The sequence below is a fragment of the Halteromyces radiatus genome (assembly GCF_025201355.1).
Source record: "Halteromyces radiatus strain CBS 162.75 chromosome Unknown BX664scaffold_3, whole genome shotgun sequence".
NCBI classification, from domain to species: domain Eukaryota; kingdom Fungi; phylum Mucoromycota; class Mucoromycetes; order Mucorales; family Cunninghamellaceae; genus Halteromyces; species Halteromyces radiatus.
Window position 1 is genome coordinate 3,586,423 of NW_026251689.1, and position 14,329 is coordinate 3,600,751.

General features: G+C 33.1%; 5 protein-coding genes across 5 annotated transcripts; 2 read left to right on the forward strand and 3 right to left on the reverse strand.

Annotated features, from left to right (window-relative positions):
- Positions 1-740: 740 nt before the first annotated feature.
- BX664DRAFT_385218 (Piwi domain-containing protein) lies at positions 741-3,930 on the reverse strand. The gene is made up of 7 exons (XM_051549232.1): positions 3,466-3,930; positions 3,215-3,347; positions 2,974-3,126; positions 2,111-2,907; positions 1,831-2,014; positions 1,131-1,751; positions 741-1,070 (listed from the first exon to the last, which is right to left on the reverse strand). Exons 1-7 carry the CDS (start codon positions 3,787-3,789, stop codon positions 748-750), a joined length of 2,535 nt encoding a protein of 844 aa, XP_051402324.1. The 5' UTR covers positions 3,790-3,930; the 3' UTR covers positions 741-747.
- A 1,393-nt stretch (positions 3,931-5,323) lies between these two features.
- On the forward strand, positions 5,324-5,839 carry BX664DRAFT_313876 (uncharacterized protein; the record flags this gene model as incomplete). Its single annotated transcript, XM_051542642.1, has 1 exon — positions 5,324-5,839. One exon carries the CDS (start codon positions 5,324-5,326, stop codon positions 5,837-5,839), a length of 516 nt encoding a protein of 171 aa, XP_051402325.1.
- A 1,512-nt stretch (positions 5,840-7,351) lies between these two features.
- Positions 7,352-8,699, reverse strand: BX664DRAFT_313877 (uncharacterized protein; the record flags this gene model as incomplete). Its single annotated transcript, XM_051542643.1, has 7 exons — positions 7,352-7,400; positions 7,482-7,560; positions 7,623-7,635; positions 7,702-7,953; positions 8,048-8,191; positions 8,446-8,528; positions 8,669-8,699. 7 exons carry the CDS (start codon positions 8,697-8,699, stop codon positions 7,352-7,354), a joined length of 651 nt encoding a protein of 216 aa, XP_051402326.1.
- Positions 8,700-9,204: 505 nt separating this feature from the next.
- On the reverse strand, positions 9,205-10,830 carry BX664DRAFT_385221 (uncharacterized protein; the record flags this gene model as incomplete). The annotated part of the gene is made up of 7 exons (XM_051549233.1): positions 9,205-9,395; positions 9,461-9,615; positions 9,700-9,894; positions 9,937-10,048; positions 10,114-10,364; positions 10,614-10,709; positions 10,797-10,830. The coding sequence occupies 7 exons, from the start codon at positions 10,828-10,830 to the stop codon at positions 9,300-9,302; spliced, it is 939 nt and encodes a 312-aa protein (XP_051402327.1). The 3' UTR covers positions 9,205-9,299.
- A 1,858-nt stretch (positions 10,831-12,688) lies between these two features.
- Positions 12,689-14,091, forward strand: BX664DRAFT_313879 (uncharacterized protein; the record flags this gene model as incomplete). Its single annotated transcript, XM_051542644.1, has 6 exons — positions 12,689-12,691; positions 12,731-12,772; positions 12,890-12,995; positions 13,219-13,529; positions 13,857-13,888; positions 14,028-14,091. 6 exons carry the CDS (start codon positions 12,689-12,691, stop codon positions 14,089-14,091), a joined length of 558 nt encoding a protein of 185 aa, XP_051402328.1.
- Between the last annotated feature and the right edge of the window lie 238 nt (positions 14,092-14,329).

Sequence of the window (14,329 nt, forward strand, 5' to 3'; positions counted from 1 at the left end):
AAAAAAAAAGAGGGACGAGAACAAGTCTGTGAGATTTCTTTTTATTTTTGAAGATGATTGAAAAAAGAGACAAAGTATCTACACAAAAAGTTTTGATGGTCTTATATATAAGTACGTAGTGAGTGATACGTAATACTGGTATGATTACACCATATTTAAGATTAGTGACCAAATTTTATTTTATTTTCTTTTTTATTTTAATTTGTAATACTGTTATACAGAGAGTATAATTTTATTAGTATTCTATTTTTCATTGATGTGATGAATCATCATATGTGTAGTGATTCATTATATTAGTTGCCCTGAAGCGTTTATACATTGATATATATCTTTCTTGATAGTATCAAAAAGATCATGAGCATGCTAACTTTCAAAGTCCGTATTTTTATTTTTTAATTTTTAGATATGCGGTAATTTTTATTTTCTTTTCTTTCTTTCCTTTCTTTATAACAATTTTAGTTATAGTATATCAATTAGTAGTCTTTAATAGTTATATTTTTATTTAATAAAACCTTTATTTTTATTCCAACTACTTTGTTACACGTCAATGTAATTGATTCCATCTTACAATGTATTTTTTATTCTTTATTTGTGAATGCATTCTTTAGTTTTATTTTACGCATATGGTTACGAAATACGCTGATACGACACATTGTCAAAAAGTAGAAAATAATTTATTGAGAGACAAAAAAGAAGCCACATAATAAAAATAAAGAATAAAATGAAAATGAAAACTAAACTATACGTTTACATATAATACATGACTTTTTGTAAATCAGGCTTGACGACAGCAAATCTAGCCGTTTGAGCACCACTATTCATCGATTCGCTAGCAGCATCAGTATCTTCCCAGTTTTCACCCTTGCAATGGAGACGAGCACGAGTAGCGGCCAAATCAGCATAATATAATGGCTGACATTTAGAAACAGACCGAGTGACACGGCCAGAAATATAACAAAGGTGGTAGGTAAGTTTTTGGAGATCATCGGACGAAAAATTGTTGTCATCGTAAAGGACGTGGTAGCGAGTAGGGCGAGAAGTACCTTGGACATCAGCATGGGATTGCAAATCTAAAAAAAAAAAAAAAATTAATATATCATCCTAATACATGTAATCATCTGAATACTTACAAAAATCAAATTCAAAGGGATGTACGATATCGGTATCCACAACAGTACCCGGTCGGCAGTTGCCACTTTGATCAGTGTCATAGGGCCCAACAGGGAAGAACTGAGCATGATGACGTTTTTGAACAACCACAAAGGTGAGAGGAGGCTTGTAAGTCTTATCCAAGGAAGCACAGGCAGCATGGATGGCAGCAACTTCGTTCTTGAGCACTTGATCAAACTGGGATTCAGAAATCCCACCACGGTAAAGCAAGATCTGCTGAGGCCTACGTCTGCGATCTTGAGAGAACCTTTGCAATAATTCCTTGACCATATTGGCTAAATCAGCAATTATTTCAGTATTCTTAGCTTGTATACGGACGGTAGATTCATAACTTGAGCAATCCATACTAGCAGTCAAAGCAACAACGGAAGGTCTGTTCATATCACCAGGGGCAGGATGAGTGACTTTAGCTCCAAAAACGATAGTGTTTCTGCTGTAGATAAAAGGAATCTGGGAACGATCCATAAACAAGTTGATACCACCAAGCTTCATATTCACTTTCAAACATACGTTGGCACAATAATGTTTCTTGGGATCACCAATATGCTCACTTTGGACACATTGAGTAGGAATACCAATAACTATATAGAAAAAAAAAGATGTGAGATTACGTTATGAAGATCATCATCATCACCTTTTTTTTTTTTTTTTTTTTTTTACCTGTGTCACAAATGCGTTTGATTTCAGCGTAGAGAGGAACACCAGTGTTGGGTAAGATACAGAATATCAATTGAGGTTTAGCCTTGGCAGCATTACCAGCCTTCAACCAAGCTTCTTTAAGAGTACGTTCGATATTGCCTTGAGGATTAGCATGAGTAATAGGTGGATTGCGGTTGATGACATTCTATATTTTTAATAAAAGAAAAAAAAAAAGGTTAGTACTCCTCATGATTTTCAATTATTATTATTTTTTTTAAAAAAAAAGGAAAAACGAGCTTACCAATCCAGTATCAAGGAACGTTTGACATAGTTCACGGATAAAACGTTGGATCATATCATCATGTACTTTGCTTGCAAAATTGACAACAGACCACGAACCCAAATTGACACCCTTTGCGAGTTTCTTGTCACGAAGGTTCCATGCACCACCTGTAGGAGTAAAAGTAGCATCTTGAGATGAAGCATGATAAGAGATCTTTGGAGGAGGAAGAACACGAGCATTGATCATAGCCATATCAGACTTGACATTAACACCAAATTGTTGAATATATGGGTTATCCTTGTATTTGAGAAGATTGACAAATTGATTGATCTTGTTGGCACGGACATTGGATTTCTGGTAAATAAACTTGGTCATCTCGGCAGTTTGTTTTTCATTCAATTTCTGCGTATAGCGTTGGCCAGGAATGACTTCACAAACTTCCATAGGCAAAAATATATCTTTCTTGACAACAACACAGGGTAAGAAAGGAAAGGCCAAACGTCTATTGTAAGTCTTTTGAAAGTATTGAGCAACAGTCATTTCATTTCCAAGATCATCCTTGAATACAGTATTTTCAACAGAAGTAGGAGTGAGCTTGTTAATCTTGTACTTCAATCGTTTTTCAGCACCACGATGGACAACAACGATCTCGAGATTCTTGAGTATTTTTTCAACTTTGATACGTTCACGATCAGGAATACCACGACGAAGATCATCAAGACTGCGGCGGTCAAGTATCTTGGGTAACATTTCATGAAGGGAACCAGATTCATAGAAAGCAGTAGCACTGACATCAACATTGACCATTATTTTACCTATAAAAATGAAATAAAAAAAACATTAACAAAAATCATAGGATATATCTATATAATATATATTACCCTGAGTGGGACGAGTAGATTGGTGGAAGCCTTGCCATAATTCAGCGCCATTGGATAAAAGAATTTTGTCTTGAGAATTGAAGAAAGAACGACCGATAGTTGGATACATCAAGCTGGGAACTTGGCGAAATAGAACATCAAGAAACTTGATGGCTGTGCATTTTTTTTTTAAAAAAAAAGGAAACCAAAGGTTAATGAAAAGAAAATACAAGATGATGATAATATGCTTTTTTTTTCTTACCAGTGCAACAGTTATTGGTGAGACCAATCCTGCCATCCAAGAAGAACTGTAGTTCATGCATGCTCACTATACCCATAGGCTTGATATTTAGCTTAAAATTGCCATCAGAACGGTTTCCTTGTTGAAGATTGATCTATAAACGAGAACAATGATGAATATGACAGAACTAATGAAAAAGGATGATCGGAGGAGATAATAATATATGATAAAAAAAAAGGTGGTATCGAGAAGGTATTTTTAAGTGAACTTACTTCAAAGGATACTCCAAGATTATTGCAACCACATTGTAGAGGAATAGATGAAAAAAGATTTGAATGGTCATCATATATCGCCTTGGTGCCGTTAAGGAATATTTGACCTATTTCACTATCTTCAAAGTAATGCCACACCTTTCTGAGAACAGCAGGAGGATAACCGTCGGGTAAGACTTGTGCATTAAAATGATATATATTTTGGGCTGGAAGAGTAGTCACTTCAAAGAAATTGCTTCGTACACGTACTGGTGTACCCACTTCACCAACACCGGGACGCATAACAAATTGAGTCAAATTTCGGTTGAATGCTTGAGCCATCATATTTGATTGATAATAAAACGTATAAAAAAGTAAAGTAAAGAAAAGGAAGAAAGGAAGAAAGAAAGAAAGGAAAAAAAAGGGAACAAAGACTTTTTTATGTCTACTTGATCGGAGTTTGTCTAAACAATCCTGCAAATCAACCAATTATGGATTCAATACCTTTTTATATACAGGTATATTTAACAAAGGATATGAATTAGTTTTTTTATCTGTTAACATTATTATCTAAGAAAACATGATGATGATGATGATGATGATTACATGATATGTGGAATGGATACATAAAAAGCTGACATCGATACCACTGGTTTCGTGAATAGTTTCCCTATCTTCGTTGAAAACCAGAAATAGGGAATAAAAAAGACAAGGCAATCGATTCATTTTCCATGGATTGATATTCATCGTCAACGTTTTATTTTTATTTTCTACCTTCAAAATGAATGGAGTTATTGTATATCGCTGAATCATCATATACGTTAGAGAGCATATCAATAGAATAATACTGGTTAATCACCTCCTTTTACTTTTTTTTCAAAAAAAAAAATAGAAGAAACGTGCATACAAAGACAATGAAAATAATGCAGCGCACATACAAGCTGAACTGTCTTAAACTTATTTTTTTTTTTTTTGGATCACATGTCTTCCTTTTTAATTCGACTTACATGCAAAGAGAAAGAAAAAAAAAAACGGTAAATACTGATGGAAACTGTTAGCCTCGGTGCATATAGATACTAAAATGGAAATGGGACAGAGTAAGAACTAGAGGGTATCCTTATATTATTTTTTTTATTAAAAAGAGTTACTAGACAAACTATCTTGCACTATTCTGAGAAATACGTAATACTGGATTTATTTCCATCCCTTATTTTAGTCCGATTACCAGGAGTGATTTATTTTCTTCTTTTATTTTGGTAACACAATAATATAGAGATCACTTATTTCATGCCTCTATTTTCTGTGAATATCATTGATCATCATAGAGTAACAGCTTTTCGATGTTTCTTGATCATTTTATATTACTAATGTTAGGCTATAGGCAGAGTGATTTTCAAAGTTCGTATTTTTAACATTAGACTGTTACAATTCATGATTCAGCTTGATCTTTTTCCTAACGTGAACGTTTTCTCTATTCTTTTTTTTTTTTTTTTTTTTTTTTTTTTTTTTTTTTTTTTTTTTTTTTTTTTTTTTTACTATGCCATCAAAGTGATTCTCAATAGTATGACGGAATTATCTCTATTATGCTGTTGCAATCGCCATTCTTCACCCTTCATCGGATGCTAGTGTACGCTTTGGAACAATGAAATATTTTTCTCCTTCAGTTTTTTAGAAAGAATATAGAGATCATCCAAAAAAAGAACAAAGAAAAATGACCAGGATGCCTTTCCTTTTTGGCAGCGCTTGATCCCAATCGAATGACATTCATATAAAAGGGACATCAAATTCCTTATTCCTCTTTTTTTTTTTTTTTTTTTTTTTTTTTTGCTTCATTTTATATACAAATAAGTTTTAATACTGTATTTTTTTATAACTGAACATGGTGCCTGATACTAAACACGTTACTGCTGGACGGCCTCCTCCAAAGAATTCTGTCTGGGGAACTACAGAGTTAGTAACTACACCGTTCTGGGAAGAAAGTGGCCTTGGTACTTGGAAGTATACACCAAAAGTAGACCCACCAACTCCTCAAGCTCAATCATCACCAACCTCGGTTTTTTCTTCTCGTTGTGGAACTGCCGCTTCCAGATATGCTACTCCTTCTCCAGTTGTTGCTGCTTCTGCTCCATCACCAACAACGGTTGATGGTACCGTCTCATTATCCGATCCTGAATCTGTCAAGCCTGCTGTCAAAGTGTTTTTACAGCTCAACATTGAATTGCATCCTGGTGTTAGTGCAGTGCTTCTATTTTATGAAACCAATGATTATCGACTATTAGTACGTGAATTTGCCGCAAGACATCACCTCACAATCACTTCTGAAGCTGAAAAGTCCTTTGCGCAAAACATTGGACAAATGATGGCGAATATACGACAGCAAAAACAACGTCAATAACTATGATGATGACAGTTTAGTTTAGTTTGGTTTTTATATTTTCTGTTTGATGATTTAATAAAAACCAATTTTATATCTATATTATTGGTGTGATCGTGTCGTTTTTAATCTGAGCGCGCCCTGAAAAAATCGCATGATGGTGTAAAAATAGTTCTGTTATAAAATTTTTTTTTCCATTCCCTTTCACTTCTTTTTCTTTTCCTTTTTGTCACAATTTTTTTTTTGTATGTTATACATTTATCTTTTAATACAAACTAAAGCAGGTATGAGAATAATAATAAAAGAAAAAGACTTTTATAATACCATTGTATTCATGAACTGACTTAATCATTCTCTTTTATCGCCTGTGCAATGGCGTCTAGACAAAACAAGTGAACGCAAGTATCTTTAAACTGTTATATGCTATATTACTCATGTTTATTAAGATAAGTTCATTTCATTATACCACCATGTTATATGATGTTGATCTCATCTTTCTTTTATTTGAATCTATACTCTAGATACGGATATGACGATTGAAGTGCAACAAAAGAAATAATGATTCTGTTCTTTTTAACCTTTCCTTCCTTTTATACACGAATCATTCCAACCTCTTTACTATATCCTTTTCTCTATGTGCTTTTACAGACACTCACTCTTATTAGTTGTAAGTTTCAAAAACAAGTGCTCTCCCTCTTCTTATTTCTAACTTCACTTTTTTTTTGACTATATCACTATATCACTATGAGAAAAGATCTGAAATAAAATTTATTTTTCCTAAATACGTTTATTTTGTTTCCTGACTCGATTTAATACAGACATTCTTCATTTCTGATTTTTCTGAAATGCATTCAGTCGTTTTCAAAGTAAATTAAATTTGATTCCAGAAAACCTAAGTTCAGAGTACAACAATATACAGTCATCGGCCATTATAGACAAGAAAGGGATTTTATTTCATTGATATAGCCATACTACATAACTATACTACATAACTATAGTAATAAATATCTACACTATAAGGATAACGTTCACCAGTACGACCAGGACCAACTTATACCACCTCCAAGATAATGATCATGACTTTCACTTTGTGTATAACTATTTTATTTGAAGCGAGTCGATCTTGGCTTGATTGTATAGTTTGCAACCTACAGATAAAATTAACAAGCAGTAATCCATCATAATCCATCAACATCACTCCTTTTTCTTTTCTTTTTTTTTTTTCTATATAAATGTTACCTTGGCTTTATCATTGAATGTTTGCATCACCATTATTATGTAGACGATAATCTAGCAAGCTACAGATAAAATCAACAAAATGAGTAGTAATCCATCAATGTTTATTTCTTTTTGTTTTCTTTTTTCTTTTTTTTTCTATATAAATGTTACCTTGGCTATATCATTGGATGTTTGCGTCATCTCTATTATATAGACGAGAATCTAGCAAGCTATGGATAGAATCAACAAGATGAGTAGTAATCCATCAATGTTTATTTCTTTTTCTCTTTCTATATAAATGTTACCTTGGCTATATCATTGAATGTTTGCATCATCTTTATTGTATAGACGATAATCTAGCAAGCTACAGATAAAATCAACAAAATGAGTAGTAATCCATCAATGTTTATTTCTTTTTCTTTTTTTTTTTCTATGTACAAGTTACCTTGGCTGCATCATCGAATGTTTTGTACCACCAGTAAATCCAATGTCATCATAACAGTTGGCTCGGAGAGAAATAAAGGCTTGCCAAATGCAGATATCAGACAATTTCAGATCATCAAGAAAGATAGTTGTATCGTCTTACGTGTAGCGCTCCACTATCAGTCATTGACATGATCCTCAATAATCTTTCCAAACCAAATAACGCAAATGTCAGGACTTACAAGGATTCCGGTATGAAACAACACGATCAACAGACAATAACTGAATTTCCTACGTGTTGCATTTTGCCCTCCACCTACTTGAGCACAAAATTCAGTCACTAGATTCATAAACGATTCTAGAAATTGATCATCCTCGACCAAGTCCATTGCCCGTAAACAAACAAAGATCAATACACCATGATCTTCGCTTGACCAAATGTTAAGTATAAAGTAATGATGACCATCCGACATTTGATTGTATAGACCGCTATCCTGATATCTAACAGATAATAAAAAAAAAATAAACACAGTGAGTAGTAATCCATCGATTTATTCACTTTTTTTTTCTTTTATGTATACATATTACCTTGGCTACATCAGGCGCCGATATTGATATACCAATCATAAAAACCAACACCAAAGAGATAACCAAAAGTACTTCACGTATAGTATACGTTGTTGACTTTTTGTCAAAGAGAATGGAGATAACCAAAAGAACAGGGGCAGTAGCCTAAGACCACGAGAGAGAATGATAATAGGGAAACACTATATCAAGTGGGAAAAAACAAAGGACAAAGACCAACAATGCAGGAAGAAAGATCTTGAAGAAAACAACACCACAATGAGAGGGAGAGAGAAAGAGAGTCCAACCAAATAGAAAAAAAAATAAGATGAGCCACCTCTTGTACTTTTTGTTTCAAGATGTTTTTGTGATTTCTACCACTTCTTCTATCAGGAATCGCACCAATTCTTTTAATTCATTACTAAACGGTAATGGTATCCAAAGTGTTCTTCAACCAATATTTGGCTTGATAATGCTTGTGGGAATATGGAGGGCACAGAATGAGCTACAGTTTGTCATGTTAAAAAAAAACAAGTGAATTAAACAAGAAAGAAAAGCGAAGAAAGGAAATAGAGTGGATTTTCCCTTTATGCTAATGACTGACTTTGAATCGACTTACCATTCTTTTTCTCTTTGATTTTGTACCTGAAATGCATTCCATTTTTACGAGATCCATTTTATTTCAAGACGAAATCAATTGAGGAAATCTAAATTTGGTTTTTGTAAAATAAAATGAAGTTCATATTTCCGGAATTGATTTTATGATAGGAAATTTATTTTGGGTTTATGACATTGATTTCATTTTCAAATGAAATGTTTCATGAAAGAATTGGAAAACGAAATCAAACGAGCTTCATTTCAGAAAATACTGAATAGATTTAGGAAATACGAAAAGGATTCCGTAAAATGTCGGAAATCTGATATTGCTTTTCCCATAGTGATCATATTACTTTATCATGTCGTTACATTCTTGACGATAAATAAAAGTACAAGTTAATGGCAACTCGATAGTACTCTTAAAAAGAAAGGAACAACGCTATTTTTTTTACCCTCTCACCCACCCTTTTTTTATTTATATAAAAATAATAGTAATAATAATAATAGTAATAATAATAATAGTAATAATACTAATAGTAATAATAATAATAGTAATAATAATAATAGTAATAATAATAATAGTAATAATAATAACAATAATAATGATATGTACAGTATATATGTAAAAAGTATAAATACAACTAAAAGGAATATAAAAATGACATAAAAAATACAGGAACTAAAAGAAAAGACCAGCAAACCGAGAACCAAATTCTGTTCGCAATCCGTCAATGCACAAGGATTCAGCTGCTCGGACCATAGCTCCTTTGCTGACCTAGAAATATATAAATACATATATGTAGTATTAGTCAGAACCATCTATTTTTTTTTTTTTGTTACCTTTGTAAGATAGCTGTCCGGGTATAGGTCGGCCAGACAAAGAATCCATGGCCCTCCAGCGGCTTCGACCAAATCACCATAGATACTACATTTTTTTACCATATCGTTGATTTTGGTCATAGCGTCATCTTTGTCTTCGTCGGCGAGATGTTGCACTATGATGGATAGATATTAAAAGGTATTTCTTTTTCGTGAGTAGTTTGCAACCTTTCCGTGCGTATTTCATATATTTTACTTACCACAACGGGAAAGGAAAGCGGAATAGGTGAGTTTACTGATGTTCTTGAGGTGATGGAACCTTTTTTGATATTGGAACATTAACGCTGCTTTGGTGATAGTGGTTTGAACAGCGTATTGTTGGTAGTTGATGATGGTGTTTGCCAAATCAATAAGGTCCGATGGCGCTACTGCTGTTGTTGCTGCTGGTACTATTGCTGTTGTTGCACTTGTTGTTGTTGTTGTTGTAGTTGGCGCTGCTGTTGTTGTGCCTGTTGTTGCTCCTGAAAGTAAATTTTGGACTAGTTGCCCGTAACTATCAATTCTTTCTACACTGTTGGCAATGGTAATGAATGTTGCTGGCGTTGGTAACTATTATAATTTCAAAGGATTTCAAGTTAGAACTTTTTTTTTTTTTTTTTTTTTTTTTTACTTACTTTTGGTTTGATTCCACGATAGCTTGGATCATTGTTAATTCTTTTTCTTTTGGTTGGTTGTTGTTGTGATTGTTGTTGTTGTGATTGTTGTTGTTGTGATTGTTGTTGTTGTGATTGTTGTTGTTGTGATTGTTGTTGTTGTGATTGTTGTTGTTGTGATTGTTGTTGTTGTGATTGTTGTTGTTGTGATTGTTGTTGTTGTAATTGTTGTTGTTGTGATTGTTGTTGTTGTTGTTGTAGCTGCTCTCTTTCTTTTTGTAGTCGTTGTTGTTGCTGTTGTAACTGTTGTTGTTGCTGTTGTAGCTGCTCTCGTTCTTTTTGTAGTCGTTGTTCTTGCTGTTGTAGCTGTTGTTGTTGTCGCTCTGATTGTGATGATTGAGCTCTTGCTGCTGCTCTTGCTGCTGCTCTTGCTGCTGCTCTTGTTGCCCGCGTTCCTGCTGATGCTAATGAGGAAGATGAAGATTCTGGTTGTTGAGCCATGATTTTGTACTGCGGTCCACCTGTCATTACTTGGGCAAAGATATTGCCATTTTTGAAGACCCCACGATAGCCCCCCTTTCTCAATGCATTGTTTATATTGGAGAAAAAAGATTTGGCTGTTTAAATGAAAAATTAAAATACACATAAAAAAATTAGAATTGTATTTTTTCGTTTAATATATATATATATGTTGGTATACGTACGATCAGCTTTGAGATCCTCGTAGTAATCGTTCATTATTGTTGTCAGTAAAGAAGTAGTAATATATAAAAAAAAAGAGAAAGAAGAAAGGTGAGAGTAAAAAAAAGTGAAAAAGTAAAGAAAAGAGAAAGGACGAAAAGAAAATGAGAATTTCTTCATATAGACGGATCGTAAGGATCCGATTTAAATACTTCCAAAATGTTTTTAAATCGGCGAATGAATGTTTTTTATGTAGCATCATTATCTTTCAAAATGGCAAATCAAAATTTTCATTTATTTTAAAAACATAAGACATTCTCATAAGTAACAAGTTCAAACAGATAGATTAATTGTTATAGTATCTAAATAAGATAAAAAGGTAAATAGTTAGTAGCATTATTTCACTTTATAAAAAAAAGAGTAACGCCATTACCTTAGGGTCGTCATTCGATTGTTTATTGCCATCTTGAATAAAAAGTAAAGTAAACGCCACGTTCAAGCAGATAGACCAACTGCTATAGTACCTAAAGAAATAAAAAAATTAAACAGTTAGTAACATTCTTTGACTTATATAAAAAACGTAACTACATTACCTTCAAGCCATGAGATTCCTTTGTCATCACCAACATGAATAAAACAAAAAGAGGTAAACACCAGTTTCAATAGATAAATTAGTTATTATAATATAAATATAAATAAAAGAAAGAAAAAGGTCAGTAATATTCTTTCGCCTTATATAAAGAGAAGAGATTGTATACTTCATTACCAAAGGTCATCATAATATTACTTTTGTCATTAATAGATGTGAAGAAAAAAAAAAAGGAAGGAAAAAGAAAGTAGTGGAAAAGGTGCCTGTGCGCGCCTGATCCGTTTTCCTTATTTTTACGTCCCGCCACTCATTTTTTTTTCTTTTTCTTTTTCTTTTTCTTTTCTTTTTTATATTCCTTTTATTATTCAATAAGCTAATAAATACCAAGGGATATGTTAATCTAATCACACGACGACTTTTTTGGTATCAAAACTATGTTTATAAGATAAAATAAAAAAAATATAACTGGCTATCCTTTCTTTTTTATTATTATTAGTGTTATTTATTTATTTTTTCTAATCAAAGTAGAATCACTTATACAACGGAATCAATAAAAACACAACAGATTAAAAAAGTAGACTCGCTTCAATATAGATCAATGAACAATGTCAACAAAAGGATTCAATCTCACTAGGAAGCTGATCTTCCACAAACAAAGGCAGAATTAATCGAATACCATCTGAACAATACCATTATGATAGATTTGCAGCTTCATTTTTATACAGCCTCTCTTTTCCTTCTTCTCCTCCTTCTTCTTCTGGCACGATATATGAACTCGATACAATAGGAAAGTAAGTCCAAGAAAATAAAAACAATGGTTACTCTCACGGTCAACCTCTTCTAATTTATTCCTGCTTTTTTTTACACAAACTGTCTCGAACCACTTTACTACATCGTCCTGCATTCCTCTTATTCTTGCAAACTATGATGAAAGGCAGGTATTATTACAAAACAAGAATATTTTCTCTCTTTCTAACCTTACTCCTTTGTTTTCTTTTACTCTTCAAGTATAAATACCTGCTCATTCTTTGGATCTTGGACTCTTTTTTTCTTTTCTCCCAACCGTTAGTATTCGATATTGTGTGGATGGCCTCTGCTATTGATGGTAAACCTGAAAACAAAGTGGGACGAAAGAGAAATATAGATACTCAAATACTTCCTACTGCCATTTTTTTTTTTTTAAAAAAAAGATGTTGACTTACAGCTAGGGCGAATGTTCAATAGGATAAGTTGAATGAATGTACAGCAGGATCAACAGACGGAACGTGACAGAGTGATGCCCTGATGACCTCTAGGTAACGCTATTCTTTTTTATAAAATACAGTAATGGTAATACAACTAACTTTTTTAATGCTATATGATGAATAGACGACGCGACGAACAACGGTGACTGAAAGATGGGAGTTACAGGTAACATATGAAATAAATGACAGTAATGGACTCTTATTCTATTATTGTCAATCTAAAAAATAAATAATAAAATAAAAAAAGGTATAAAATACAATTACTTACTTCCTTTATAGTTAGTTCATGTCTCTTCGAGTTTTTACAATTTCAAGATTTCTCTTCTTCTTGGTTGGACTCTCCCTTATTTTGTCGCTTCCTAATTGGTTGCCACTCTTCTATATATCTCGTAAGTCACTGTGGTTTCTTCAACCTCTCGTATCTAATTTGTTGGATCTTCCTTCCTTAGGTTCTGGTTCTTTGTTTTTCTTATATGTCTCTTCTTGTGGTGCTACTTCCTTCAAGATTCCTTTTCTATCTGGTTGGACTCTCTCTCTTTTGTCTTTCCCTTTCTGTCATCTATCTCTCAATGTGATGATATTTCCTTCTCTATCTTACTTGTTTCTTCTTAGGTTACCGGTCCCTTTTATCTGACTCTCCTGCCATAGTGTTTTCTTCGATGTCCCTTTTCCATTTGGTTGAACTCTTTCTCTCCATGCCTCTCGTCCCTCATTCATTTGGTGATGATTTATTGAAGATTTTATTTCCAAGTCGTTGCTTTTTGTCTTTTTTTATCCTTACCACTTGGTCTGATATCTTATCTCCCGCTTATTGCACCCTCCCACGGACTTGGTCTATTCTCCATTCCTTTCAACAAAAATCAGTAGCTGTGGTTTCGCCTATACTACTTGATACATCAACACTGGTGAATCCTGTAATTAAGGTAATCCATACATTAAAAAAAAGAGAGAATAACGGTGATGAACTAGTACTCGTTTTACTGATTCTATTTGTAGATACCACAGTTGTCGTCTATACAATCAAGGTGATGCAAAAAATCCACTGATTATTGACAAGGTAACATGTATGATAAAAAAAAGTAACATATTGCTATTCATTTGGTTTATTCGTATTTGTAGGTACCATGATTGTCATCTATGCAATCAAATAAGTAAGTTATCAGGAAAGAAAAAGGAAAAAAGGTGGATGAGTCAATATTACATACAATCACTTGTCTCTTTCTCTCTCTCTTTTTTTTTTTCTTTTTTAGATCCTTCCTTTTATTGTATCACGATTGATACGGTATTACTGGCGATGACATAACCAAGGTAACATGGATATATCTACATAAAAGGGAATAAGAGTGATGAACTATTATTCATTCTATTGATTTTTATTTTTTTTATTTGTATATACTATGGTTGTCGTCTATACAATATAGTTCGCTTGCCTTCTTCACTGAAATGACTATGTTATGTGGCCAAATTGAAGTGTGGGATATCTAATAAAATAGCTCTACCAAAAATGAAGGTCATGATAATGGTTTTGGTATCGGTTAACGATAGTAGTGGTGCTCATGGACGTTACTGCTTGTAGTGTTAGTTATCTGTTATTATTGTTCCGTAGTATAGTTATGTGGTATTTGGTATTGGTGAAATAAAACTCCTTTTCTGCAGGTAGCATATGTGTACTGACTAAATGAAATTCAGATCCAGAGATCAATTTAGGAAAAAACGAAGTGTT

Excerpts from the sequence above, each read along its gene's own strand:
- BX664DRAFT_385218 (XM_051549232.1), bottom strand. The coding sequence starts at position 3,789 with ATGATGGCTCAAGCATTCAACCGAAATTTGACTCAATTTGTTATGCGT. Across the intron at positions 3,127-3,214 it reads CACCAATAACTGTTGCACTG|CCATCAAGTTTCTTGATGTT; the intron begins GTAAGAAAAAAA and ends AAAAATGCACAG. Across the intron at positions 2,908-2,973 it reads ATCTACTCGTCCCACTCAGG|GTAAAATAATGGTCAATGTT; the intron begins GTAATATATATT and ends TCATTTTTATAG.